The sequence below is a fragment of the Leptonychotes weddellii genome, chromosome 5, assembly GCF_054177405.1.
Source record: "Leptonychotes weddellii isolate Sample4059 chromosome 5, ASM5417740v2, whole genome shotgun sequence".
Taxonomy (NCBI): domain Eukaryota; kingdom Metazoa; phylum Chordata; class Mammalia; order Carnivora; family Phocidae; genus Leptonychotes; species Leptonychotes weddellii.
The window spans coordinates 123,417,806-123,445,766 of NC_138373.1; the positions used below are offsets into that span (position 1 = coordinate 123,417,806).

The window sequence follows — 27,961 nt, forward strand, 5'->3', positions numbered from 1 at the left end:
ATGGACTGTGTACATCTCATGCTTCAGAGATTCTTAGATATTTGGCTACTTTGCTCAGGGTGATCTCTTTGTTGTTCTGTGAAGTGTTTTGTAAAGAATGGTAGTGCTTTTAGAGGTTGAGATCTTTAAGTCATTATTGCCCTCAGTCAAGTTCAATATAATCAGAGTAGAAAACTTTCTATTGTTAATAAGACAGCCTTTGAATGTATTTGGAGATTGAAAAAAATGTTAAGGATCAGATGTCAATGCAGATGTTCCATGGCTAATCCAACCCTCTCTCTTTTCAATTCAGTACTACTTAGAACATTCCTACATGATGGCTCCAAATGTGTATTTAGGAAAAAAATCTAATTATGGAAATATTTCATTACATATAGATAATTTAAGAAAAAAAATATATATCCCAGACACAATTTGTCAGAGTTTTAAGTATATAAAACAGACTTCTCTGTGTTAGTCCAATGTTTTTTTTTTTTTCTAGGACCCAGATAAATGTAGGTATATATGGAAGGCCTTTTGTGTAATTCTATTATATAGGTCTGTATTTATGAGCAACTAAGGAAGCTCTTAGCAAAATATATGCTCCTAAGGGGACAAAGAGCTTAAGAACATTTAACCTAAGTGTTAGAATTCATAGAAGTAGAAGTACGTCTGTTATTCCAATACATTTCTGGTCAGCCCTTGTATATTCTGAAGAAAAAAACTGAAAGAACTATTTAATTTTAAAAAATTGCTATTGTACTCCAAAGATCCAGAGTATTTTCCTGAAGCTCATGAAAATAACCATATCACAAATTTGGGGCTTAAAGAGCTTCTCCACTTTGGCACGCTTGAACCCTTAGGCAGGCATCAGCCATGACTGCAATATCCACCAGTAGATATTGACCACATTGACAGCACAGCATCACGAGGGGTCCTTTTAGAATTATCGGTGGCATCATCAGGCATCAGAAGTTTTGTGTGAAGATGACAATGGGCCAGTGCTGGGTAAAGATAGAAAAGGTAATGCCAAGACATAGCTATCAGGATGGTATTTGCAGATTCAGGGGAAGTAGTTGGGGAAGTTTTTCCTTTCCCATAGCTCCAGACAGTCTCATAATCGGAATGATGTTGTGTATCTGTATGGGGACTGGATATTTTTAAAACTTGGTGTGGCATGAAGATTCATATACTTCATACATTTCTTTATTCATGAATGTCTTCAATTATGTATCAATATGCCTGTGAAATACTAGAGCTCAATTATTTAGGACAAAATGCGTTTGGAACAGTTTGAATTCTAATTTTTATGGGAATTTCACAAAGAAACATTGTTTCTTTGAAATTCATGTATCACTGAGTGTCTCTGATTAAATATATAATCCATAATTGATTTTTTTTCCTCTGGTTTCTTTTTCTGTCCACCATTTGATCATTTCTTCATATTTTCAGTTAATATTTCCATTTAATGTTCTGATGTTTTTAAATCTAACACTTGGAAGTGAAATATAAACTAGACTTTAACACAATAAAATAATTTAATGGATTTATTAGGAGGTACAATATTATTTTGCATTCTTATTAATTATTTACATAGAATCATAGATTTGAATCTGTGATTTAGATAGGAATATAATTAAAGAAAGAAAACAGCAAATAAATGGTGAAATAAGTCTTACCTGATTGTGTCATTTCTGTTATTTGTTTAAAGTGATAATAAAAAATAGTAAATATTTCTCTAATGCAAACTTGAGATTTCCTGGAAGAAAGATGATATTCATTTATGATTAGTAAGCTATAAATTGAGTACTGTAATTGGAAGAATCTAGGTGAGAGTATACAGGTAGACCAGTGATGAGAGAATGATTAGCATACCCTGGCCTTTCTTCCAATGATCTTGTCTTCTAATCCCTCCTGAGCTACTTAGGCTTATGGTCCTACCCTCAATCTGGGCATCATCAGACTCTGCAGCTTCTCAATAGACTCACCTCCAGGCACCCCAATCTGGCTGATTCCATCCTGGCTTTTCAGTGCTCTTTTCTTTTGTTCCAACTCTACCAGTGGTTCTACTACGATTTCTAAATTCTGATTTAAATATGGATCCCATTTTTGAATCCCATTTAAATGGGATCTAAATATTGATCCCACAGCCTTTTACTGACCCTTGCCAAACTCTGCATATTCTTTCTCCATTCCCCCGACCCCCACAACCTGCTGAATTCCTGTGGTTACTGAATGCAGTTGGACCTTTGCTTATACCCTTTACTCTTGCTCCCCTCTCATTTCATTTGATAAAATCACAGGCCTGGTTACATCCAACGCTCCACCTGTTCCATACCAGCAGTGAAGGAACCTGGAGAAAAACACGTCCTGTGGTGGTGTGATTCACTTTATATTTATGGCCCCCAACATGTAATGAATATTTAGTGCTGCCTAGCAATCATTATGTATTTCTCCAGCCCATTCACTCTCCAGTTCTTAGATGACAATTTTATACCTTTTCTTCTCAAACTTACCATATCAGCTCTTCTATCCTCTCCCTTAACTGATGACCTTGATGTTGATTTCACTGAAAAAAATTAAAGCAGAGAGGAAAGAAATTCATACACCCCTGCTACCACATCTACCTGCATACAATATTTACACCCATTCTTTCCACCTTTCCTCAGATAAATTTCTCTTCTACCTCCTTAATATCTCCCTCTGTTCCAACTCACTCTCTGTAGTCTTCAGGATTGCTACATCTTTCCAGTTTCAATTTTTGAAAAAAGCAAAAACAGAACTTCTCTTGACCCCTTCCTTTCCTTCTTTTCTCCTCCTCCTGATTTTCTGTTGTTGCTACTATATTCTGGCTGCTAGATAAACCACAGACCACAAAAGCCCTTGAAATTATTGCTGAGCTCACAGAATGTTCCCTCAAAGACAATATGAAATAGGGGAAATGAAATGTTCTAGGAAGTAGAAAAACATACTTCTGGCCTCTCTACTGCCATTATTTAGCTGAATTGTTCTTTGATTTCCTTTCTTTGTGAGATGACTATGATGCCTAATAAACTCATAGAACTGTTGTGAGATAGTTTTATTCATCTACCCATATTTTTCAGTAATCTTGACCTGGTACCTTATCCATGCCAGACATTGCAAGGATTGGGAAAGGAAACACGACTAAGACGTGAGTCCTGCTATGGAAGAGTAAGATAGAAACGTTAACATCACAAATAATTAAATTACTAGTTGCCTGGAAACAACTAAGTTAGCTGTAAAGAGTTAGATAGGGCTTAAAATAATAATATTCCAGGAAGAAACAACTTCAGTGAAAACAATTTGAAAAAAAAAATTCTACTTATCTCATTAGTTTCATTTGTTTTTTATTGTAAAACTGGCAACTTTTCTTAAGTTCACTGGAGTCTTGGCAGCTCACTGGATTTTTTATAACCAGAAATTTCAGTGCTATTGTTATTGTTGAACTCTTGCTGTTTACGGTTGGTGCAGGAGCCTCCCTGGGGAATAATTCTGTCATGCTCTCCAAGAGAAGTAGCCCTAATGATATAGAACTCTGATGGATTTAGACTTGGCAGGATAAGATCCAGGTTTTGAGAATTTTGAAGCCTATGCTATTTGAGGGAGCCTGAAAATAATAGAAAAATAGAAATATAAAATTACATGTAGTGTTTTAGGGAAGAGCTTAGCTAGTTGGAAGCTCTGTATCTTAAGAACCAGTGGCTTCATAGTAAATATACCTTGATGTCCTGGTATACCTTTGCCTGACCAGCATCCCTTGCAACCATCTGCTAATAGTAATAGCACCTTAAGTTTTGTTTTTGTTTTTTTTTTTTGGGGGGGAACCATTGCCCTATCGATTGCTGCTTATGTGGTTCAAGTGAAATTGACCCAAGCAGATCAAATCAGTACAACGTTTTCCCTTGACCACAGTGACTCTCTCAGGAATGGACATGTGACCCAATTCAGTTTAGTTAGAACCAATGAGAATAAATCTCAGAACTTTTCCTAAGACTATTAGTGGAGAGACGTGGTTTTTCCACTAGACCTGAAGCTAATCAAAAGAAGCTTGGAGTTGCTGGCAGTTACCTTCACCCTCAAGTGAAACAAACACCAAGAAAACAGAACCGAGAGCAGGAGAGAATGAGCTCAAGGTCATTGTGGGAAATGTCTGAGCCCCTGTGAACAAGCCATACCTAAAATTATCCCCCCCCCCCACTTCCCTGCATTCTTCTGTTTTGTTTTCCAGGGAAAATCCCTTTTTATGCTTAAACAGTGTGAAAAGCATCCCTATTGCATGACCTGCAAGATGAGTGACATGTAAAGATTTGTGGTACTGTTAAGGAGTAAACTTGAATGGTTCACACTGAAAAGCAGGTTTGTTAGGGAGATTCATGAAGGTAGCCAGGAAGCTTAGCTCTTTACACTTTCATCTACATAGTAATTCACATGAAGTTATAAAAAACATTGTCTTTGTGATTAAATGGTAATGGAAGTTAAAATGTAGTTAAATTATGGTGTGAAGGAATATATCAGAAATGAATGACAATAAAATGGCATACTGGAGAAAACTCAAGACTTTCAATTTGGTGACCTTCTATCCCTCTGAAGTCTTTGTGTGTATCATCCAAGTTTCCCATTATTAGGCATTTTCTTGGTGGGGGGGGGAGTTAGTGATATTTATCCAATCTAATAATAGGGCTTCCATTAATTATTACAGTCAGATAGAATATATTAAATAATTTGTGGCAATGGGTGAGTGAGCTTCTTGCCTATCCTTTAAGATTCATGCCACAACCTCGATACTGTAAGTCCGGCCAAAGCGATGGTTCAGATTTTACTGCTTTGGCTTGGGTTTCATTCTTATATTCATTGACAGAAAGAATTTGGCCTCAGAGACCATCCCTTTCATCAAGTACCAAGAGATCTTGCCAAATGTAAAGTGAGCTTTATTTTTTAGTCCACTGGAATCATTCAGGAAAGTTTTTAGGATAATTTTTTTGTTTTTTGTTTGTTTGTTTTTACATAGGTTCACACTTGCCCTTTTTTGTGCATAAGGCTTTTTACCAACATGTACAACAACTGTTTAATGCACTTTTTAACCTTTATCTAGAATTTATACTCAACTGAAAAACATTGAAAGTGCCAGAATGACTTAGTATTAGCAAAGCTGTCATGCCGTTTGTAAAAAAGTAATAACATAATTGAATGAATTTGGGGAATCATTTTAGAAGTGAGAATTTAGATTAAGCGGAAGGATAAGCTAATGGTTACATGTGTTTTCTTTTCTGACTTACCAGACTTTGTCTTGAATAATGGTCAATATATGGTATTTAAGACTTGTAAATGATCACTTAAGTTGCCTTTTTCTTGAGTGTTTAGAAAGATTAAGAAAATCAAGCTCAGGTAATTTAAATCAGTTTCAATATCTTACTTAAATAGCCACTTTATAATTATGTTTACTAAAAAGCTGAAAAGTATTCCTTTTTAGAACATTGTAGCAGCTATGCTTTATGTTAAGTCTTGGCAAAATTAGTGATTCTCATTTTTAGTATTGATTATGTATATTCATCTCCTATGCACTGAAGCTTCTTTCTTCACCTTGTATAACATACATTTATATGGGTGAATACAAATAAGTATAATTATACCTGTAAATGAATGCACATCCAAAGCAAGCAGGTATGGCTGCCTCTAGAGAGGCAATAAATGGGTTCCCCACTGTCGTTCAGGGTAAACTGATATACTGATATAGTTCCAGGGGAAAAACTATTGTAGCTGCGAGTTGACAACAATATGTTTAGATAAAGAAACAAACAAAAATACCCTTGTGATGTTTTCTGTTAGGGTTATTTCTTCAAAATAACCAGTTCTTCCTTATTAGCCCCTTCCTGGGTCCACCCCTACTCGAGGATTATATTTCCTGATCTACTGAATCAGGATGGACCATGTGATTTAATTTGACCAATGAAATGTGAGTGGAAAAATGACATGGGCCATTCCTGAGCAGAAGCTTTAAGAGTCAGTGCCTGGATCTCTCATTGCTTGTCCCTCTGTCATAATATCAACATGTCTGAAGACTGGTATTGCTCTTTTAGTATGGGTCTTAGTATAAGGGGTACCTGGGTCAGAGCTGCAGCCAACAGAGTGGACATTAATGTGAGCAAAAGTGCATCTTTGGTTTTGTAAGCCACTAGAATTTCTAAAACATTTGTAGATTCAACATAACTTAGTCCAAGCCAGAATTTCTCCACCTTGGCCCTACTGACATTGTAGTCTGCATAATTCTTTGTTGTGGGGCCTGTCCTGTCACTGTAGAGGGTATATCAACATCATTGACCTCTACCTACTAGGTGTCAGAAGCACCACACTCCCCAGCTGTGACAACTGAAAATGTTTCCTGATGTTGCTGAATGTCCCCTAACCCAGTTGAACATCCTCAACACAGCTGAAAAACACTAGTCTCAGCCTAGTAGTTATCAGTATCCAGAACCAGCAGTGTCTACATCACTGAAATATGTTAGAAATGTGAAGTCTCAAGCCCCTTTCAGACCTCCTAAATGAGTAGGGATGGGGCTGGGGCCCAGCAAGCTATAACTTAATGAGTCCTCCCAGAGTTCTGAACATTAAAGTTTAACCACTGGTTTAAGCTGATTGGTTCACAAGCTCCTTTGTATAAGAAGAGGGCATGATCATTGCTTTCACTTATTTTGATGTCTAAAGCATAAGAATTCCCTTTTTTGTGAATCTGTGAGACTCAAGAGTACACTACATATGTACTTTGGTGTAATACATGTCAGACAAATTAAAGTTTTACAGCGTCAGTAAATTTACTATAGTCTCATAACCTGGTGATTCACGGGGTCACAATAATTCCAAATAAAGAAAAAGAAATGTATTGCTTAGGAATCCAGAGGGGAGTGGCATTTTGATCTTTTAAAAAATACTTTGTAAAATGATGTTTTTATAAGGATAATCATCACTTTCTTTGATTTGACATTTGTACCCTCATTTAAGCACATTTTATATAAGAAATTTATTTTTAAAGACCCAAGAATTGAGAATCAGTATTCACATTCACAGGTTTATTTGTTTGCTTAATTGCAGTTTCTTTTCTACAAATAATTGTAGAAAATTGCTTTTCATTTAATTCCCTTATATATATGTGTGTGAAACAGATCTAGGTATGATCTGCCTTAAGGCTGGGCATAAGAATTAATTAGCTTTGCAAAGTAGGTTATTATCATATGTAAAGGTATAGACAGTGTATATTATAATGCTAATTATATAGTTAAGAAATTGAGCATTTCCCCTAGTTGAGGTAGGCAATATGAAGTGAAAACTCAGAGGTAATTTGATCATATTAGTTCAGAAAATGATAGGGACTCATCAGTTGGAATGGCACAAATATTTCTATGTATTTCTCCACTTTCCTCCTTTTCATATGGAATGTTTATGGACAGAATACCTCAAACAAATTTTTTTAATACTTAGCTCTAAATGGTACACATGGTCCCTACTAGACCTAATAAGTATTTTAAAAGTTTTCCTAGGCGCCCGGGTGGGTCAGTCATTAAGCATCTGCCTTCAGCTCAGGTCACGGTCCCAGGGTCCTTGGGATGGAGCCCCATGTCATCGGGCTCCTGGCTCAGCGGAAAGCCTGCTTCTCCCTCTCCCACTCCCGCTGCTTGTGTTCCCGCTCTCGCTGTGTCTCTCTCTGTCAAATAAATAAATAAAATCTTAAAAAAAAAAAGTTTTCCTAAAATTAGAATTTCGGGGTGCTGGTGAATATACACAACCAGTACAAGATAAATATAATACATTTTCTGTTTTTATTAAAATATTAAAAAACAAAGAGCTGTTGCTGCTGTAATAGGTTTATGGACTAGACCAGAAGAAATGCTCAGTATCAAAAAACATAATGTGCCTTTTATATTTTTTGTCACATCATTATTTTCTCCATACTTGGCCATCAACTTTTAGTTATATGCTTTGAGTGCAAATATTGGGGAAAATCCTCTTATTTTCTTTGCTAACTTTTATAGGAAGAAGTCTTGATTTTTATTGTCATGTTAGGATTTTACTAAATAGCTTCAGAATAACAAGCCCTTGAAAGATGAGGTGAAGTCTTTCCCTTTAAAGCATTATCTGCCAGCCAGTGGAGAGTGTCATGCTACGTTTTTCAGGTCCTTTACACTCTTGAATTTGATTTGTGCTTTTACAGCACAAATCCCAACATTCAGAAGGCAGATTTGCCTGCTTCAACTGCCTGCTGCTATTGAGAATTAGTCCGTCATTCTCTGAGTCGGAGAACGTGTGAGTGTGTGTATGTGTGTGTGTGTGTGTGTGTGTGTGTCCGTGTCTGGGGCTGGGTAGCCAGGAGTGATTTAAATGTGCATAGGGTTAATAGTGTAGCATCTCCTTCAGGCTTGGCTTTGAAACCTGTGGCATTCTAGGCTGGACAGCCGCTTCAGCGCTTCTGTTTTAATTTAGCAGGATGTTTGCTGCCATGGCAGCCAGCAGCATCCACTGCAGCAGCAAGGAAGGGCCATAGATCTGAGAATGCAGGAGGAATACTAAAACACCAGCCGCTCGTGCAGCCCCGGGCTTCAGTGCTCAATTTCTGCTCTTAGGGGGCTCGGATGCAGAGGCTGTATGTGCTGCACTGTGTCAGCTCATCTCGAGTCAAGGGCTGCAGACCTAGATCAGTGAAGGGCTGGTGAGAGGTAGGAAAAAAAAAAAAAAGAAAGAAAGAAAGCCATGAGAGAGATCACTGGTGCCTCACTACCTCGCATTTGGGAACACAGAAGTGATAGAGGGAGATGTGGACCCATCATCCTGCTGAGACATGTGATTGGATGAAGACTGGAAAACGTAGTTGGCTTCCCGTGCTACTTTCAGCTGGAGCAGTGTCTTTGGTGAACTCTTTTCTGCTTCAGATATACTCAAGCAAAATACTTGTAAGTACTGCTGATTAGAGAGAGAATGTGGCAAGCTCAATTGTGGGCAACTGATTAATCGTACCGTCGCTCTAGAGTCTTACGTGAATGTTGGCGCCTGTTGGGGCTTTTAGTGAAGTGCATGTGTTAATTAAAACCAAAAGGGCCCCTTGCTCTGTCTTTGTAAAAAGACAATATGAAGTCCAGTTGAAAAGAAGAAGCCCCTGCAAGAGCCATGCAGCGACCAGCTGAACTCTCTGTGTTTCGGAGCAAAGAAGTAAGGAGAAAGGGAGCCTGCCTTCAGAAACAAAAGTCTCTGACCAATCTTTCCCTCACCGGCGAGGGGGAGAGGAGACCCACTGTGCGCATTTCCAACTGGTTTGGAAATGCTGCAAAGGCCAGCCAGAGAGAATCGGACTATGCAGAGAGGCGTTCGCTGTCCCGATTTCTCTCGCGCTCCGTGCAGTCCCTGTACCACCCCGGTGGCCCGGGCGCCTGGAACCTCCTGCCTCCCAGCCAGTCAGGCAGTGAGGGCTTAGAGGACTGGTCTTCCAGAAAAGGCTTGGAAGGCGAGAGTGATGAAGAGAGCAGGTCCGAAGATGAAAACGTGTCCTCCAGGCAAAGCAGCATCAGCAGGAGCTGGGCTGAGGAGGAGGGAGAAAGCTGCCTGCGGGAAGGCACAGCTCATCTGGATGAGGATGTGATCCTCACAATGCTGGGAGACCTGGAACAGGCACTTTACACTGACTTGTTAGGTAAGTCAGATTTGTTCCCAAAAGGAGGATGGGATTTTAAGAAGCTGTCCATTTGCATTAGCTAAATAGCTTCCATTCTCCCAACTGGATTTTTAAAACTCCAGTGACTCAAAAAAAATTTTTTTAATTACTTGTTGCCATTATTTTCTTTGTAAAGCTGAACTTTGACAACCAGTCGTAAAGTCTATGTGGAGAAAATAAATAGCAGTAATCTGCCCTAGGCATTATTGGCCTGGTATCCAGGACATTCTAGACATCCGTAAAGGAGTGTTAACGTTTTAAGATTGCAAACATGTTTGTTACTTAGTAATTAACGGGACCTATTTATTGAATTTCCCTCAAGGTGACCTCCCCACCAATATGGAATGAACAATGAAGGGCCTCTTGGGTAAATTTTTTGTATAGTCAGTCTCTTCTGCTGCCTCAGTGGTATCCAAATAGATGGCCCTCATTTGTACATCAGTGACAAACACCATGCATGCTAGTAACATTTCCAGAAATGCAGAGGCATCTTTTGACGGCTTTACTCACACATTGCTTTTTTTTTTTTTTTTTTTTGGTGTTTGGCAAAAAATTATCCTGAGTGTGTACATTGTAACTATTTAAACTACTGTGTCAATGACTGTGAACTATTTTTATACTTTACAAAGTAGGCCTTTTTGATGACATAAGTCTCAGGGATAACTTCTGACATAATCTTTAACAAGATATGAAGATATCTGAAGTAATTCTATTTTGTTTCAGTTTCAACTTTGGGGCCTGCCTAAATAGCCAAACTGTGTCCATTTTAGTTGTTATGTTTCATTGAGTGTTCTGCCAAAGTGCATTTACATCACACAGTCCCTTCTTCAAAAATCCTTAAGTTTTAAACCATTGACCACATCATATGTTGCTTAGATGTGTGTTTACAAGAAAACTTCCTGTAAGACTCCCCATATTGGAAAGAATTAAACCTGACCAGTGATCTCTTTGTTTCTGGTTCATACAACTGATGCTAAATGTAGATGTGTTTTTATTCTCTGTGTAAGCCCTCCTGTTACCAGATGCTTGATGAGGCTTTCTGGAATCTTAGTGAACCAGCTTTAGAAGAAGAAAGCTTAGAGAGACAGCAGAGGCAAATATTGCTCAATTTTTCATGTCAGTTTGGCTTTAAAAGAGTCATGTTTCCACGGTGTGGGAATAGTGATTTCTGAATCTGAATCTGAATACACCAGGTGCTCAGACATAGAAGATTTACTTCTTCACCATTGTATGATTTCTGTGATGAACTGTTTCTCATGAAAGACTTCTATGCAGTACAAAAGCATGAGAGGGAGTCTTACTCCTTAAGGATCTTTTTATTTTTTTGATCCTCTGAAACTGCAGAATCAAATAATATTCATCTTTTGCCTTTAAAGTAGTAGCATTTATCTTGTTCTAAGTACCTTATATATAAGTATTCTCAAAGATATGAACAGAGAGCAGTCCCCGGGCAATATCTGATGGTTGCTCTGTTAAATTATACCATGCTGTATGTGGGTGTGTTGATGACATATGCCTTTTTGTGCATAAATAACTTGGAGCATTGCTGTCAGAGGGTAATCTCTCAATAGAAGTCTGTATATTCCATGGTTTTTAAACTGAGCATCTGCTTATTATATTTATGGGATTATTCTTTTTAAGGCTTCCCCCACTCCAACTTATGCCAATATTCAAAAATGCAAGTGAGAAAGTAAGGAATAATTTCTTCAAATAGTTGTGACATGAATAATCATATCAGGATAATGAAGCACTCCAATGCAGTTTCTTAAATAATGTTGCATGTTAAGTTGGTAAATATATCCAAGCCCAGAGCACACAGGAATTTCAGGATTTCTGCCACGTGCTTGACTAGGTTCTGTTTCCGACTCAAAATGGCCTCTTCCAAGTTAATTTTTAGGCAGGGTTCCTTGAGTTCAACTCCTTAATCTTAAGCATCCTAATAGATCAGACTAGGGTCTGTGCTATAACTATATAGGAGAATATTTAAAAGGTAATTGGCCATGTTTTGGCTATTTTCTGCCCAAAGTATCTGACTTAAGAGGATTTGAAAAATTTCCATCCAAATCAGTGTTGGGGTCATCTATAAAATTAGGGTTCTCAAAATAAATCAGGCAGCTGGACTCTAAATAATATTTGCAAAATAGGTGGTGTAGAGGACATAATTCCCTGTGAATCAGGTTCATTCATACATAATTTGACTTCCTATTAAAAGATGACAGTGCTGGCAATGTTAATTACAATGTATATATTTAAAGCCTAAAAAGTAAGAGCAGGACCACACAGATTAAGTGGCCCATATACCCCTAAGCAAAAATGTAGAAGCCATTATTTTTCCTGAAGGAAACCTCCTGAGTGTCAGACAGGATGGTAAGGGCTTGCACACATTTTCCAAAATGGTATATTCTAGAATTCACTTTGAATTTTTAACATGGTTGCAAACTGCTTTCTCATTGCTTATAAAATGTCCTCTTTAAGTGGGGCAAAGAGCCGGTCTCAACTGAGCCTCAGTGGCTTTGAGATTAGGGAAGTGAGAGGAGATACAACACTTTTGTGACTAAATGAATTTATCATATGTATTTTTTTATGTTACTAACTTTTATGTTACTAAATATGTCATTTTACTTGTGCTTTTACATTTGGCCTTTTCAGTTGAGACTCCCTTCCCTCCCCCAATCTTCTAGATATCATTTGGATATAAATTTTTAGGATGTTTCAGATTTGTGTAATCCTAAAGGGGTTTGTAAGTGTATTTATTGGTATTTTGACTTTTGTGGGTCATTGAAAACATTCACTGCAATAAATTTTGACTTGGTTGTTATCTTCCATAACATGAATGAGACAGCAATTATGTTTTGCTCAATAAGGACTGGGAGGAAAAGATCTGTTTGATTGTCATGAACAGTGCAGTGCCATATGAGTGAATAAACCAAAGGAGGAAAGGATTGTGGTTCTGAAATATGAGAGAACAAAAATGGATGCAGTTGGAAAAACCAAGGATCTAAGATGCCTGTTGGATTGGAAGAAGGATATTTATTTATTTATTTATTTATTTATTTAGATATATTTATGTATTTGAGAGAGGGGCAGGGGCAGGGGGAGAGAATCTTCAAGCAGACTCAGTGCTGACTGGGGAGCCTGACTTGGGCTCTAGGCTCTGTGTGGGGCCCGATCCCACAACCTATGAGATCACGACCTGAGCCGAAACCAAGAGTCCGATGCTTAACCACCTGAGTCACCCAGGAACCCCAGAAGAAGGACATTTAAAAGATAAAGATGTGGGAAAAAATTTAGTGAAATGGAATTTCTGAAAATACAGTGTTCTTATAATTTATATTAAGAAAGTGTTGAAAATAATTCAAATATCAATGCTATTAATATTATGGCAGTTAAGTGGTTGAGATGCAACTTGATTACAGTGTAAGAGTTCTCACAGAGGGAAGGGAGCCAGGGACAGGGGACATGTAATGGTATATTCTTTGACCTTGTGTAAGGTCAATAACTATATTCCCTCTTCCCTCCAGTAAAGGTCGTCTCAATTCTTCCCTCCTTTAAGACTTGTCAATTCTTACCATCGCTTAGAAACTTAGGCTTGTTACTGTATGAAATCTTATATTCTGATATTGGCTTCTCCAATTTTGTCTCATTCTTCACTATTTCTTTTGGCCACTTGGAGTGAAATCTCTCCAATTACCTCTGCTTTTCCTTCGGCTGCAGTGATATTCTGCCCTTTAAGATTTTCCTTACATACTCCTTCTTTATCTTCAGGCTTTTACCAGATTACTTGGAAGTAAAAAGTAGACTTCTTCCTAGCCATTTCTCAAATATGCTCTATTTATGAGAAGGATGAGAAGACGTTCCGGAGAGATTATAATTAGAATCTCAAGGGTTATTAACAGTTCTGAATTTTAAAGTGATGTTAATTTATAAGGTTAAGGATTTCATGCCTTGAATTAGTGTAGGAAAAGTTTATGCCATGTGCGTGAGGGTACAACACCTATTTTTCTATCTTGACAATATATTAAGGACTTTTTTTTATACTTTCTAAGTTTGAAGTAGTAATGCTACTGTTAAGCATATTTTAATCGTTCAAATATTTTGTCAGTTAAAAAGTAGAGATTTACAGACCAGCAGCAGAATGGTGGTTGTTTTGGCAACTGTCCGGGATGAGGAAGAATGAACAATGTGGTGATGTGTGGCTGAAGAAGAAAATAGAGGAATGGGCAGTTGGTGTCTTTCAGTCTCTGGGGGTCGTGGTGAAGGTAGTATAGAGTTGTTCAGTTACCTTCCACAGCTCCTAGGACCACTGGATGGAAATGAAAGGGAAGCAAATGATTCATCCTCAGAAATGTTTTCACAACTAGACCTGTCCACTGGTAGAAGGAGTCATGCCTTCCTGGAGAGGATGCATCTCCAACCTTAGAGGTTTCAGGCAGAGGCACATGGCTGTCTCCCAAGTGAGGCATAGATGAGTTTCCTCACTGGCTGAGAGGTAAGGCGAGACATTCTTTGAAATCCCTACCAACTCTATGATTATATTATACATGTTACGTGGGTATATATTTGCTGTATATATTTTTTTAATCTGGCATGAATTCTGTGGAAGAGAATGAACACGTTAAATATCTACCGATATTCTAGAAACAGACTGTGGGGATGCATCTTGACTTGACTGTGCGACCATTTTCATACAGGAGTTTAATACATGCTATTTCCTACCTTCACTTTCCCCTGCTGTTTTTCCTTTCCTTCCATTCCCTTCTCTTTTCCCACCATCCCCTTCCTTTGCCTTCTTCTTTTCCCCTCTCTTTCTCATACCTTCTCCCCCCTTAACCCATCCATTCCCCCTACCTCCCTTCTTCCCTCCCTTCCTTTCCTCCTTCATCTTTCTTTCTTTTTTTTTTTTTTAAAGATTTTATTTATTTATTTGAGAGAGAATGAGATAGAGCATGGGCGGGGGGAGGGTCAGAGGGAGAAGCAGACTCCCCGCTGAGCAGGGAGCCTGATGCAGGACTTGATCCTGGGACTCCAGGATCATGACCTGAGCTGAAGGCAGTCGCTTAACCAACTGAGCCACCCAGACGCCCTCCTCCTCCATCTTTCTTTCTTATTAAATTTTCTTGTACTTCCTCTACTGTCTCCCCATGTTCTTCTCAGTATCCAGATAGACCAGTTTCAAATGGCCACTGGCTTGGAAGTATTACACATCCATAATCAAACTGGTTTAATGGAACCTCTGCCTCCAAATGATAGGTAGTGGTTGAGCAAGGCCAGCATTTGCCACACTGGCAAAGCTGCTGGTTTCATGTCTATTAAACACATGCCGGGTTCAGATGCTAGAGACTTTACTGGAACTTCAGTGTCACAGGGGGATGCTGTGAGTCCCTGTAGAAAGTGGAAAATAGTTAAAAATAAAGCCATCCAGTGTTAATAGAAGACTTACAAAGGTATTGCTTCTATAAGAAAAGGCTTCTATCTTATTCCCCAGAGTCCAAATGTGTAATTGCTGCAAGGTAAGTTTATCTTACTATTCTGATTAGACCTAGAAATAGGTAATTATGAGATTAATTAGGACCCAAATAATTTCAGACTTTTAAATTAAGCTCAGTAATATGGAGTACTGTATAGTATATTTCTGAATTAATCACTGTCTCCTTGCAATGATTAAGGTCATGGACCTACAAAGTATTATTGTACTATTATCACTCCTGATCAATTATTACTTGTAATGTTATATTTGTTTCTATTCACATTTTATTGAATGTGAATGTAGAAAGAAGAATTATGCTTTTCAGATAGTAGGCATTTGGAATTTCCTATTATTGTATTTTTAAGGAGAAGAATTTATATTACTTATCTATGTATACAATTATTCTGAGACCAGTAAATTACTTGATTGACAAATATATTATTATGTTACTTTTCTAGGTGAAGACCCTGAAACAAGGAGAATGAGAACAGTTAAAAACATAGCAGATTTGAGGCAAAATTTAGAGGAGACTATGTCCAGTCTTCGTGGGACCCAGATAAGCCACAGGTTTTTTGGTTTTTTTTTCCCTCAATTCTATATATCTTTGGGCCAATAAAGAAAAAAATGACAACCAAGCACTTAACCTCTTATAAGGATAAAGAAAAAATTAATTTTCCCTTACTATTTTCTCACTTAAATTTTACATGACATTCAGCTGGCGACTTCTTAGCACATACCTTTTTTCTCCCATCCATCTCTTCTTTCATAGAGTGTCCCTTTCAAACTGAATTAGCTCCTGAAACTACCTGCATCACTACCAGGTAGATTTGCACGCCCGTGACAAACAACAGTGGGCAGAAGTTACAGTTGAAATGCACCTGGGGCAGGACTGGGGGTTGGGGTGTATAGAGAGACTCTGAAACATAATTATACCCAACCCTCCAGAGTAGTTCTGGGGAGCCTTTGGAGTTAGGTGAAGGGTTTGTTGAAACTGTGAAACACAATTTTGCTTTATCTAAAATGAGACAATGGCCTTTCTTTCGAAAGCAAAACAGCAAAACGACAAACTTCAGATGAATGCCCCATCCCACATTTTGACATCTGCAGAGGTGTCTTGCATCTCATCATGAAAGCATAATTTGACTTTCATGAAAATGACATACTTCTAAGAAATGACTCAGCCCTAGCCTTTCCGGTCTTCATGTATTCTTGCTCTATGATCCCAAGTCAATCCGAGTATAAGTCTTTCTTCATTTGTTTGCCAGCACCCTGGAGACAACATTTGACAGCACTGTGACAACAGAAGTTAATGGAAGGACCATACCCAACTTGACAAGCCGACCCACTCCCATGACCTGGAGGTTGGGTCAGGCGTGTCCTCGACTTCAGGCTGGAGATGCTCCCTCTCTGGGGGCTGCCTACCCCCGCAGTGGTACCAGCCGATTCATCCACACAGACCCCTCGAGGTTCATGTACACAACGCCTCTCCGTCGAGCAGCTGTCTCTCGACTGGGAAATATTTCCCAAATTGACATGAGTGAGAAAGCAAGCAGTGACCTGGACATGTCTTCTGAAGTTGACGTTGGTGGATATATGAGTGACGGTGATATCCTTGGGAAAAGTCTCAGGGCTGATGACATCAACAGTGGGTAAGTGGCCTTGGTCTCCACCAGCATTATGCAAACAGGGAAAGTGCTCTACTAAGATGCATTAGCTGGAGAAAGAGTAATTAGGTTAGCTCACAGAGTCATTAGAAAATGTGATAAATCGAAGGTTGTTTGGGGGTATATCAGACCTTCTCTTCTGCTCATTCATGAAAAGTAAAATATCTAAAACTTCTATAAAATCTTTTCATTGTAAGCCCTTAAGTCTTTCTATTGTTAGTTTAGAGAACCAAATGTGCCCTGTGCTTTTTGGAATGATTTTCACATGCTTCTTAAGTCACAGATTTTGTAGAGAAAGACATGGGAAGGGGACAGGAGGAGTTTTGTTGAGCTGCTGGATTTTTTTTTTTTTTAAATTTGTTTTGTCAAAGCTGCCTGTAACTTCTTTGAAGACAAATATTTTCTAGCATTCTTCAGTTATGCCCCTCCCATCTAACTTGAGGGAAAAGCATTTTAGAATTGAGAGTTTCGATCTCTTGATGGTATCAGATTAAAAAAAAAATCTTAGCCTTGTTTTTCTTCTGTTTTCTATTATAATCCTCAAACGTGTTGTGATTATAAAACTCTTAAAGATTTTGGCAATGTGGAATTCTTAGCTCAATCTGAGAATGAGTCCCAATGGAGGCAATAGGATACTCTATTAAAGCTACTTCTATAAATAATTGTAATTCCTTACAGATACAAAAACTGATCCTAACTGGCCACAATTATATAATGCTTAGGAAAGGTGAGACTTGCATTAGGTCTCACTTTCATCTGACTTCAAAACCTTGGCTCTGTAATGTAAGGAAAAGCTTCCCAAATCAATTTTATAATTTTCATGTTTTCCCAAAACCCTAAATTTAGTGTTTTGACCTACTTTTTGTCCTTATACATCTGAGAGGACCAGTATCAGAAAGCATTCTTCTATATGAGTAACCCTTCCTGACTTCATTCATGAAGAAAAGAAAAGAAGAAAAGAAAAGAAGAAAAGCTTATTTGAAAGGTGACAGACCTAAAAAAATACAGAAGAGCTTTAGATCCGATGTATAGCTCTGCTGTGATATCCTCAGATCAAGTGCTTTTTTTGTTGCCCCTTCCCAGATGGCTAAATTCCAACAATTTAGATTTAGGAAGACAGATTACAGTTTAGTTAAGGTAGGAAGTGGTTGAGATACCACTGGGGTCAGAGTCCAATTTAAATTCCTTTCTACGATTTGCTATCTGTGGACTCCTTGGGGGCTTTATTTATCCAAATTCTTTTTTTGTTTTCCGTAACAAGGATAAAATTGCAGAATCTCCACAAAATTATTAGGAATTAAGGAAATAACCCACAAAATTGTACTTACTCAAAGCCTGTCACAGTATGAGCGTTGAGTAAATTTATCATCAGCATCATAATTCCATTTATTATTATTAATAATCACACTAATTTGTGGATGTTATTGTTATCATTTTTGTACATATTAAATACCACCTGGGGGGGATACCCAGTTTGGGGAACATGATGGCAGCACAGGAACATCGAAGGCATGAACTTTTTCCCCCGTCTCTCCCTTTTCTCACCCACTGTTTCCATTCTCACTCCTATCCCTTCCTCTTTTCTTTCTTCATCTCTTTAAATGAGAGCATATGTGTTTTGTTTTTTTTTTGAGCATATGTGTTTTTATATTCACTACTGGATGAAGATTTATTGTTTTAATTTAAATTCAATTAATTAACATATAGTGTATTATTAATTTCGGAGGTAGATGTCAGTGATTCAACAGTCTTATGTAACACCCGGTGCTCATTACATCATGTGACCCCCTTAATGTCCATCACCCAGTTACCCCATGCCCCCACCCCCCTCCCCTCCAGCAACCCTCAGTTTGTTTCCTATGGTTAAGTGTCTCTTATGGTTTTTCTCCCTCTCTGATTTCATCTTGATTTATTTTTCCCTCCCTTCCCCTATGATCCTCTGCTTTTGTTTCTTGAATTCCACACATGAGTGAGATCATATGATAATTGTCTTTCTCTGATTGAGTTATTTTGCTTTGCATAATATCCTCTAGTTCCATCCATATCATTGTAAATGTCAAGATTCCATTTGTTTTGATGACTGAGTAATATTCTGTTTTATATATATATAAAACAGAATATTTTATATATATATATATGTATATACATATATATATATATATATATATACCACATCTTCTTTATCCATTCATCTGTCGATGGACATCTAGGCTCTTTCCATAGTTTGGCTATTGTGGACATTGCTGCTATAAACATTGGGGTGCAGGTGCCTCTTTAGATCACTACATTTATATCTTTGGGGTAAATACCCAGTAGTGCAATTGCTGGGTTTTAGAGTAGCTCTATTTTTAACTTTTGAGGAACCTCCATACTGTTTTCCAGAGTGGCTGCAGCAGCTTGCATTCCCACCAACAGTGTAGGAGGGTTCTACTTTCTCCACGTCCCCGCCAACATCTGTTGTTTCCTGACTTGTTGATTTTAGCCATTCTGACTGGTGTGGGGTGGTATCTCATTGTGGTTTTGATTTGTATTTCCCTGATGCCGAGTGGTGTTGAGCATTTGTACATGAGTCAGGTGGTGAAGTGGGGTGGAATCCTAGGTGGGACAGTGTGGTCTCAGGACCCTCAGGGTCACGGGAAGACTGGGGGTGCCTGAGTGCATCAGAGTTCCCAGGCATCAGAGCGGGGGAGCTGGCTGCAATCAGCGAGCCCAGGAGTGGGCTCTCAGCTTGGGGTTGCCATAGACCACAAACTGCTCTCCAAGCAGGGGCCCAGCCAGTGGGAGAACCGCAGAGAGAGCCCCCTCCTTCCCCCTGGATAAAGATTGAATTATATACATAAATATACTATATTTATATACACACACATATATATGCATATATTAATGTATACACACACACATATATATACATATACACATAACACACACACACCCACACAGGCAGTCAATCTCATTATTTGCGGTAGTCACTACATACACTGAATTAGTGAATACCTAACCATTGCTCCTAGGGGAAATACAGATGTACTTCTTGTGAGCTTTGGGTCACACCATTTTTATCAGCTCATCAGAATATAATCTTGTTTTTTGTGTATTTCAATTTAAAGCCACCTTATTTGTGAATTAATACATATTGTAGATTCATGAACATTGAGCTCATGCCTTTGCAGCACTGTAATTCATTCCTGAATGAAGCTTATCTAACACATAGTTTTCCATAAGACACCACAGCCTTCCTACCCTTAGAACACAAGAACACCTCGGCACTACACCTGAGGGGCATTTTAAACAGCAGAATCTCCAACAGGGAGCACAAAAATGCGGCAAATGTGGCTCGCAAGAGCCTGTAAAAAGGACACATTGGCAGTAGAAAAGCTGAATCAAGTGGGCAGAATGTCACCTTATTTGACCTCAGGTGGGAATGTCCTCATGGGCAACTCGAACCCTCACTGCTCTGTGCCTGTCCATGAATGACCATGAAAGTGTTGCAGTTATTGATTTGCAAATTTTAGCGAGTAAGCAAATGTGTAAATATGGAGTTTGTGAATAATGAGGATTGACAATTTCTTTATACACACAGAAAATGCTTATATGGGGAGAGAGCATATCCTGGGAGCAGTTTAAATCAGAAATCAATGGAGGGTAGGTACTATGGTGAGCGCTGTGAATCTCAGACCTGTACCCCTGAAACAAATAATACATCATATGTTAGCAAAAAAAATTAAGAAAAAAAAATGCCCATGCTCTGCTACTTCCAATAGACCTGGCCGGGTTGAACATATTTTCCCAGATAAATCAATCCCCGGCAGCCATCCCCCAAGATGAAAGGGGGGCACCAGACTAAACAATGTTTGTAGGAAAGACAAGAAGTGGGAAAAAAAAAAAAAAAGAAATCAATGGACATTGACAATGCAATGTGTGAGTAATTTCAAAATTTTCATACAGATAAAAACTTAGCCAAAAGTTCAGAAGAAGGAGAAAGTGCTAAATCCAGGCATGAGATAGAAAGATAGAAAGATTACACTCTTTGATTTAGATAACTATAGAGGAGGGAAATACATTAAGAGAATATTTGTTAGAAAAGTAGATATATTGTAGAAAGAATGTTGTTCAGTGAGCTTGACTAAAATGTAATTTTCAAAATCAGAGGGACAGTTGGATTAGATGACATTCACTGACCTTTCCCTTAACCAAGATTCATGGAATCTGAATATTTAATTTTGAGAGATAGGGTCTATAGTGACAGGCCTCAATAACATTATGCTAAGAAATTTAAACTGTGTACTCTAAGCAATGGAAAGCACTGTTTCTTAAGGAAGATTATTTAATAGCCACAGAATAGGGCATGATGATGATTTTTGAAAGTCCCCTTTAGGGGAAATCTGCAAAATGGATTGAGAGGAGAAGCTCTGGTGGTAGATTTCAGACACTACAGCAAAACTTGAGGTCCAAGGTCTATAGGCCAGAAATATGGGAGTAGCCTTGATGGGGATGAAAAGAGTGAAAAAATTGATATGGGAGATACCACAGAGGAGAAATTTACAGAAATAATGATAGAGTACTCACAAGGGCTTGAGAGAGGCAGTGAATTCAGATAAGATGCCCATTTTGTAAGCACCGGAGATAGGAAATTATACCTTTAGAGAAAATAGGCAGAAAAAGAGACTTTTTTTTTTTTTTTTTTTTTTTGAGAAAGCAGAGGGGAGATGATGAGTGTAGAGTTAGAAACGTAGAGTTGGAGACATTGCCCTATAAGTTGAAAAAGCAGTAGTTTTTCAGGGTAGAGATATGATGGAGAGTGTGGTCTCATATAGAAGATAGTGGAAATTGTGGGAGACGTGGGGACTTCTGGGAAAAGAATAGAGAAAGGAAGGATCCTGAGCTGAAGTATGTATGTGTGTATGTATCTAAAATATATTTCTGAGTTCATCCTGTATGCCAAACAGCATTATGGGACTGTGTGTACAGTAGTGAGCAATATAGGCAAAGCACCATGTGACTCCCATGCTAGTGTTTTTTATATTTTTGTAGGCGTTCGTTTGTTCAGTGAATGAATGACTAATATATACACGTTTGTAAGTAAGCATGTGTGTATACATTCTTCGATTAGTAGTTTTTTCTTAAGGCAATTTTTTAAAACAACTGAGTTCTATATATAATAATATATATTATAGGCATACCTATACTCAGAAGCATTTTGTATTTTCCAGGACTCTAGCTGTATTAGTTAACAGTAACTTCTGTAAACAAGAAATCTCAAAATCTTGTAACTTAACACACAGTTCATTTCTCCTTCATATAAATCCCTCGCTGGTGTTTCTGACCTTCAGTTGGGATTGTACACCATGTAGTCTCTCAGAGAACAAGATTGAAGTGAATAATTCTGCTACTATCCTACCAGCTTTCCAGGGTCACCCTGGGCATTGGTATTCAACAAGCAGGTGGCAAAAGAGAGGAAGAATCTTGGTGTGAGAATATTTTATATGTACCAGGCCTACAAGTGGTGCAGATGACTTCTACACACATCCCCTATCCAAAACAGCTGGATGGCCACATCTAACTAGAGGAGAGGGCAGGAAATATGGTTCAGCTGTATGCCCAGAAGGAAGAGGAAGTTGTTTGATGAGAGCTGGGTAGTTTCTGCTGAATTTACTCATGAGAAAAAATAAAAAAGTTATGTCCATTGTCCTTCCTACTTGTTTCATGCTTCAGGGGAAACCCAATTCAGACTTCTGTTCATTTTTGTTCCCTATCAGTCTTTCAAACAAAGTCTTGGATAGTTTCACAAATGAACCCATTTAAATATGTATCAGTGGTCCACGTGTTTTATGTTGTCACCCATATTCGGTATATTTAAAGAAAAAAAATAAAGAAAAACTACAAAAAACCCCATAAACCCTATATGAAAACTTCCCCTGATGATGCTGACCTGTTGGGCATTAGACATTTCTCTTTCCTGTGGCAGAGTACAGATCACTGAAATTTAAAGAATGGCTCAGAGTTCTGTCCCCTGGGTGGGAGGTGAGTAGGCATGATCGGCAGGCAGTATGGCTGGTCTCAGCTCAGCTGTGATTAGGGGGTGTTGTGTGGAGGATATCCCATGGTGTACTGCACTTCATTGCTCAACAGTTTACACAGAAAAATTATTGACATCTATAGGATGTAGCCTGATGCCTCAGCCTAGAATTAAAAGGTGGGAAGATGAGAGGGCTAGAGACATCCCAGGGAATTTTAATCTGATGATGCTTTAAGTGAAAAAAAAAAGGGCATTGAAACATCTGTGCTTCAATTCATGAAAAAATTGAGTTACAAAGTTAATTTTCTGTTCCCAATTTGTAAAAGTATGTTTCAGTGATTAAAGGGACAAAGAGTTCAAAAGACATAGTAATGAATGAAGGTGTTTAATTTAAGATTTTTTTTTTCTCATGTAACCATAAGGAATGTCATGAAATGAATGGGAATGCTGTTTCATTTTCTCATGTACCTTAGAACTCAGAAAACTAGTTAATCGGCATTCTGAGAATTCAAAATTTCCTGAAGCATGTAAAGACTTATCTCTTTCTTCTCTTTTTGAAATTACTTTAAATGCTTGGGGATGTGAATCTGCCAGTAATTAGGAATTAGTCAGAGGAAGTCCTCTCTCTGAGAAAGTCTCCATTTATGAAACAAAAAAGGAACTTGCTGGAAAATTGGGGAGAAAGTTAGATATTTTAATTGGGTGGAGATTGAAGTTATCTGCAGGTGTCACAGTATAAATAGTTGGGTCACAACATAACCTAAAATTCTACTTTAAGTCATATGGCCCAAACACAAAGTAATTGAATTCTGGGAAATGAAATTTTTAAAAGGGAAGGTGAATACTTTTATCCTTCTTCTCCCTTGATTCTCCCTCAATTCACCCTTAGTAAACTTGAGGGTGTGAAGCATGTCTACCATTGGGAAGGGCAGGCTTAAAGTGTTGGGGTGAAAGAGTTTACATGGCGAACCACAGATTCCTAATCGGAAGGCTTCTACTAATTTCATATTCAAGATAGGAAAGTTATGCTTAGTGAATGTGGAGACCCTAGTGGAAAGATAGCTGGTAATACTAGCCAACACTGACATAGTACTTACTACGTGCTAGACAGCATTCTATGCATTTGACATTTGTTGACCCATTTATGTCTCACCGTAACTGTAAGAGGTAAATATATCATTACTATCTCCATTTTACAGATGAAGCAATGGAGGCATGGATAGTTCAAGTGACTTTTGCTGGAACTCAGAAAATTAGTTAATCAGCTTCTGGGAATTCAAAATTTCTTAAAACATGCAATGCTAGACTTGAACCCAGCAAGTGAGATTCTGTACTCTTCACCATTATGGCAAATTACCCTGTGAGATTGTCTACATGTCTACATGTACACATTTCTTTCCTAGGAGTTGATTTTTTACAATAGACCAGAGCTTCACAGCAATCTTTCATTAGAAGTATAGTTGTTTTTAAGCTAGCATGTGTGATCTAGGGGACAGTAATATTATCTGTGCTCATCAAAAAGAAAATGCTGAGCTGTTGTGCCTTTGAGGTTTAGAAAAAAAGCCTATGTGTTCATGTCATTAAAAAATAGCTAATTGTAACATATAGTGGCTGATATGAAATTTGAATGTAAAAACACAGAATTCTAGTAAGTTATGGTGCAAGCCTAGGTTTTGAATCTTCCCAAATCCCCACAAAAATAGACAAAGCTACTAACCAGCAAAACTAAAAAATCACAATCACTCTTCACTCATAAAAGTTGATGACAAAGTATCACCTCAGCCCCCAACTATAAACAGCTGAGGACAAACATTCAGAAGCCAAAGGATGGTATCAGTGTATCAGCATCTGTTTGGGAAGAAACAGAGGTAGGCACTGGTGCATCTGGTAACACTGAGAACAGAAGAACCCAAAATAGCCGAGAAACTGACTAGAAAACACACAGGGCATTTGAAGTCAGCAGCTGAAGCTGGAGGGGTTTTGACCACTTGACCAGCCAGGGAGAGTAAGGGCAGAAGGTCATGTCTGGAGGGAATAGAACAGTCTAGTTCCTATGAATTCATTCAGCTGCTCAAGCACAGCCCTCTTCCAGGACAGGACCCCACACTAAGAGACATATTCTGTGAGTAGAAGCAAATTGAACAAGACGTGGCAATAAAGGTGAATGAAGGTCTGGAAGAAAGTGAGAGATGGAAACAGAATCCAAAAATCTCAAAAAGCTAATTACTGCATTTCAAAACACTATACAAAAACAACAGAGGCAGTTACTGTGTGAAGTTGGAAAGGTATCTAGTTTCTTTTTATTCAGAAAAATGAATTTCACATAAAAATAAGCAGGAGAAAAGTATCAGGATAAAACCCCAGAGAGGCCACAAACATATGCCACACATATAACTAACAAAGTATTAGTATCAATGAGGAAAGAAAAAAGGAAAACAAAACATAGCATTGAATCCAATAGAAAAATGAGCAAAAGGAAGTGAAATAGGTCAGCCAGAGAAAGACAAATACCATATGATTTCACTCATATGTCGAATTTAAGAAACAAAACAAATGAACAAAGGAAAAAGGAGAGAGAGAGAAACCAAGAAACAGACTCTTAACTCTAGAGAATTGATGGTGGCCAGAGGGGAGGTGGGCGGGGGAATGGGTGAAATAGATAAAGGGGAAAAGGGTACATTTATCATGATGAGCCCTGAGTAATGTATAGAATTGTTGAATCACTATATTGTACACCTGAAACTAAGAGGACACACTACATGTTAACTAGATTGGAATTAAAATTTTAAAAACAGTATAATTTAAAAAATGAGCAAAAGACAAACATTTTTTATAGGGATGTCGTATTTACTGGGTTATGTATATCACTTAGAAAACATTACAACTGGTTACACATGACATAGTAACTACATTACATGAAATATGCTTGAACATTTTAAAATGGGCTTTCTAATCAAAATCAGCATTTTTTTAAATTTAAATTCAATTAACCAACACACACAAAACATAAATGGCTTATAACTAAGTGAAAACATGATCAACCTGCTTGGTAATATGGAACTTGTAAATCAAACCAAAGTGAGAATTCTCACCTGTAGGCAAGCAGGTGTTTATTCTGAAACTCTTTTGAAAACTATTTAGCATTGACTAGTAAAGTTAAGTATAGGTATGTGTCTCTTATGACCCAGTGATTTCCTTTCTAGATATAGATCTTAGGTAAGTTCTTGCCTGTGAGCCCAAGGAAATGCGGGTACACAAGTGTCCATGGCAGGAAAGAAGAAAAACAACTCAAATGTCCATAATAGTCAAATGGATTAATCAACCAGTGCATTTGTAAAACAGAGTAATAAAACTATAAAATGAATAACATAATGATACACATGAGGATAGATAATTGCAAAAATGTAATTTTGAGTGAAGGAAAGAAGTCACAAAAGATTACACGTAGTGTGACTCAGTTTATATAAAGTTCAAATCCAAGAGATGCTAAACAATATATTTTTAGGAATACATGCCTATGTGGCAAAACCATAAAGGAAAGTAAAGAAATGCTTACAAAATCCAGGACAGTAGATACCTCTAGAAGGGCGATTTGGGGATGTGAGTGGGAGGAGCCTATATGGACATTGAAGAAACTGGAAATGTTTTATTTCTGAAGCCAGGAAGTAGGTGCATGAAAGTTGGTATTATTTTTATTATTATTTGATATATACTTTTATACCTTATAAACCTGCAAAAATATGTATTTCCCTATAAAGTTTTTTTTCAAAGCATGGAATTGCTATGAAAAATATAAAGTTGTATATATTTCTGTTCATTGAGAAAGTAGGATTGAACAATATAAAAAATAAGATTTTTACAAATTCCCTCTATTTCAATGAAATCCAGACATAATTAGAGCATAATGATGCAGATTCACAGATTTGAACAGACTCTGTCTCAGGTTTTTTTTTTTATTATGTTATGTTGCTCACCTGAACAGACTCTATCTTACAATAGCTGGGGGTGGTGAGTGACAAGAAGGAGTGATACATCCAGATTATTGATTGGGTGGATGGTGTCCTTACCTTTGGCCATCGTATCATGCACAGAAGGAATATGAGCTTTAGTGGTGAAGTTAGTATATGGTCAGTTTTTGCTATATTTGAGGTGCTTATGAGAAAGCCACCTATCTATGCCCTGGAAACAGTTTAATACCTTATTTTAGAGCAAGGTGGAATGATACGGCATAGAAATATTAATTTGGATAATAGACACCTAAAGTAAATGCCATGAATATGCAAATTTGCCTACACAGAAAGAAGCGGGGTGTCAGGGGAAGTGAGGAAGAATGAGGAAATGCTTTGTGAGACTGTTTTTTTCATGTGAATTCTTTTACAGCTCATAGAATTTGAACGTGGCTAAAATTATTCTAAGACTTTCATAGTTTGAGGTAATTTATTTTTTTGTCAGTAACCCTCACAAGTTTCTTTCCACCTTTTTGTACCAATCTTCCCTGTGTCTATTAACTCTTCTTAAACTCATCTTGGCTGATGGTTTTGAAGTTTAGATACAACATGATTAGGAAATCATTTTTTAAATTTTACATTATTCTTTCAAAATGATCCCCTAACATTGATAGCTCCCAGACCGTAGTATAATTTTTCTAGAGGAGCTATAAAGTCCATGTTCTTATAAATTTTTAAATCCTTCAGAAAGAATGAAAAGAAGGAAGGATTACCAAGAAAAAATTCAAATCAGGGATTTGTCTTACTTGTGTGATGCCTGGAATTTTTTTTTTAATTTTTTATTGTTATGTTAATCCCCATACATTACATCATTAGTTTTAGATGTAGTGTTCCATGATTCATTGTTGGTGCATAACACCCAGTGCTCCATGCAGAACGTGCCCTCCTCATTATCCATCACCAGGCTAACCCATCCTCCCACCCCCCTCCCCTCTAGAACCCTCAGTTTGTTTTTCAGAGTCCATCGTCTCTCATGGTTCGTCTACTCCTCCGATTTCCCCCTCTTCATTCTTCCCCTTCTGCTACGTTCTTTTTTTTTTCCTTAACATATATTGCATTATTTGTTTCAGAGGTACAGATCTGATATTCAACAGTCCTGCACAATTCACAGCG

At 37.8% G+C, this 27,961-nt stretch overlaps 1 protein-coding gene across 10 annotated transcripts in view; it reads left to right on the forward strand.

The window, feature by feature from the left end:
- Nucleotides 1-27,961, forward strand: part of NAV3 (neuron navigator 3) — a 773,874-nt gene that overhangs the window by 607,393 nt on the left and 138,520 nt on the right. For 9 of the 10 annotated variants that reach the window (XM_081822104.1, XM_081822099.1, XM_081822101.1 and 6 more), the window contains 2 exons: nucleotides 15,620-15,728; nucleotides 16,427-16,810. In XM_081822104.1, coding sequence (XP_081678230.1) covers nucleotides 15,620-15,728; nucleotides 16,427-16,810 — 493 coding nt within the window. Of the gene's footprint in view, nucleotides 1-7,700; nucleotides 9,674-15,619; nucleotides 15,729-16,426; nucleotides 16,811-27,961 lie in introns of those variants that run through there. The other variant, XM_031027054.2, reaches the window with a different exon arrangement.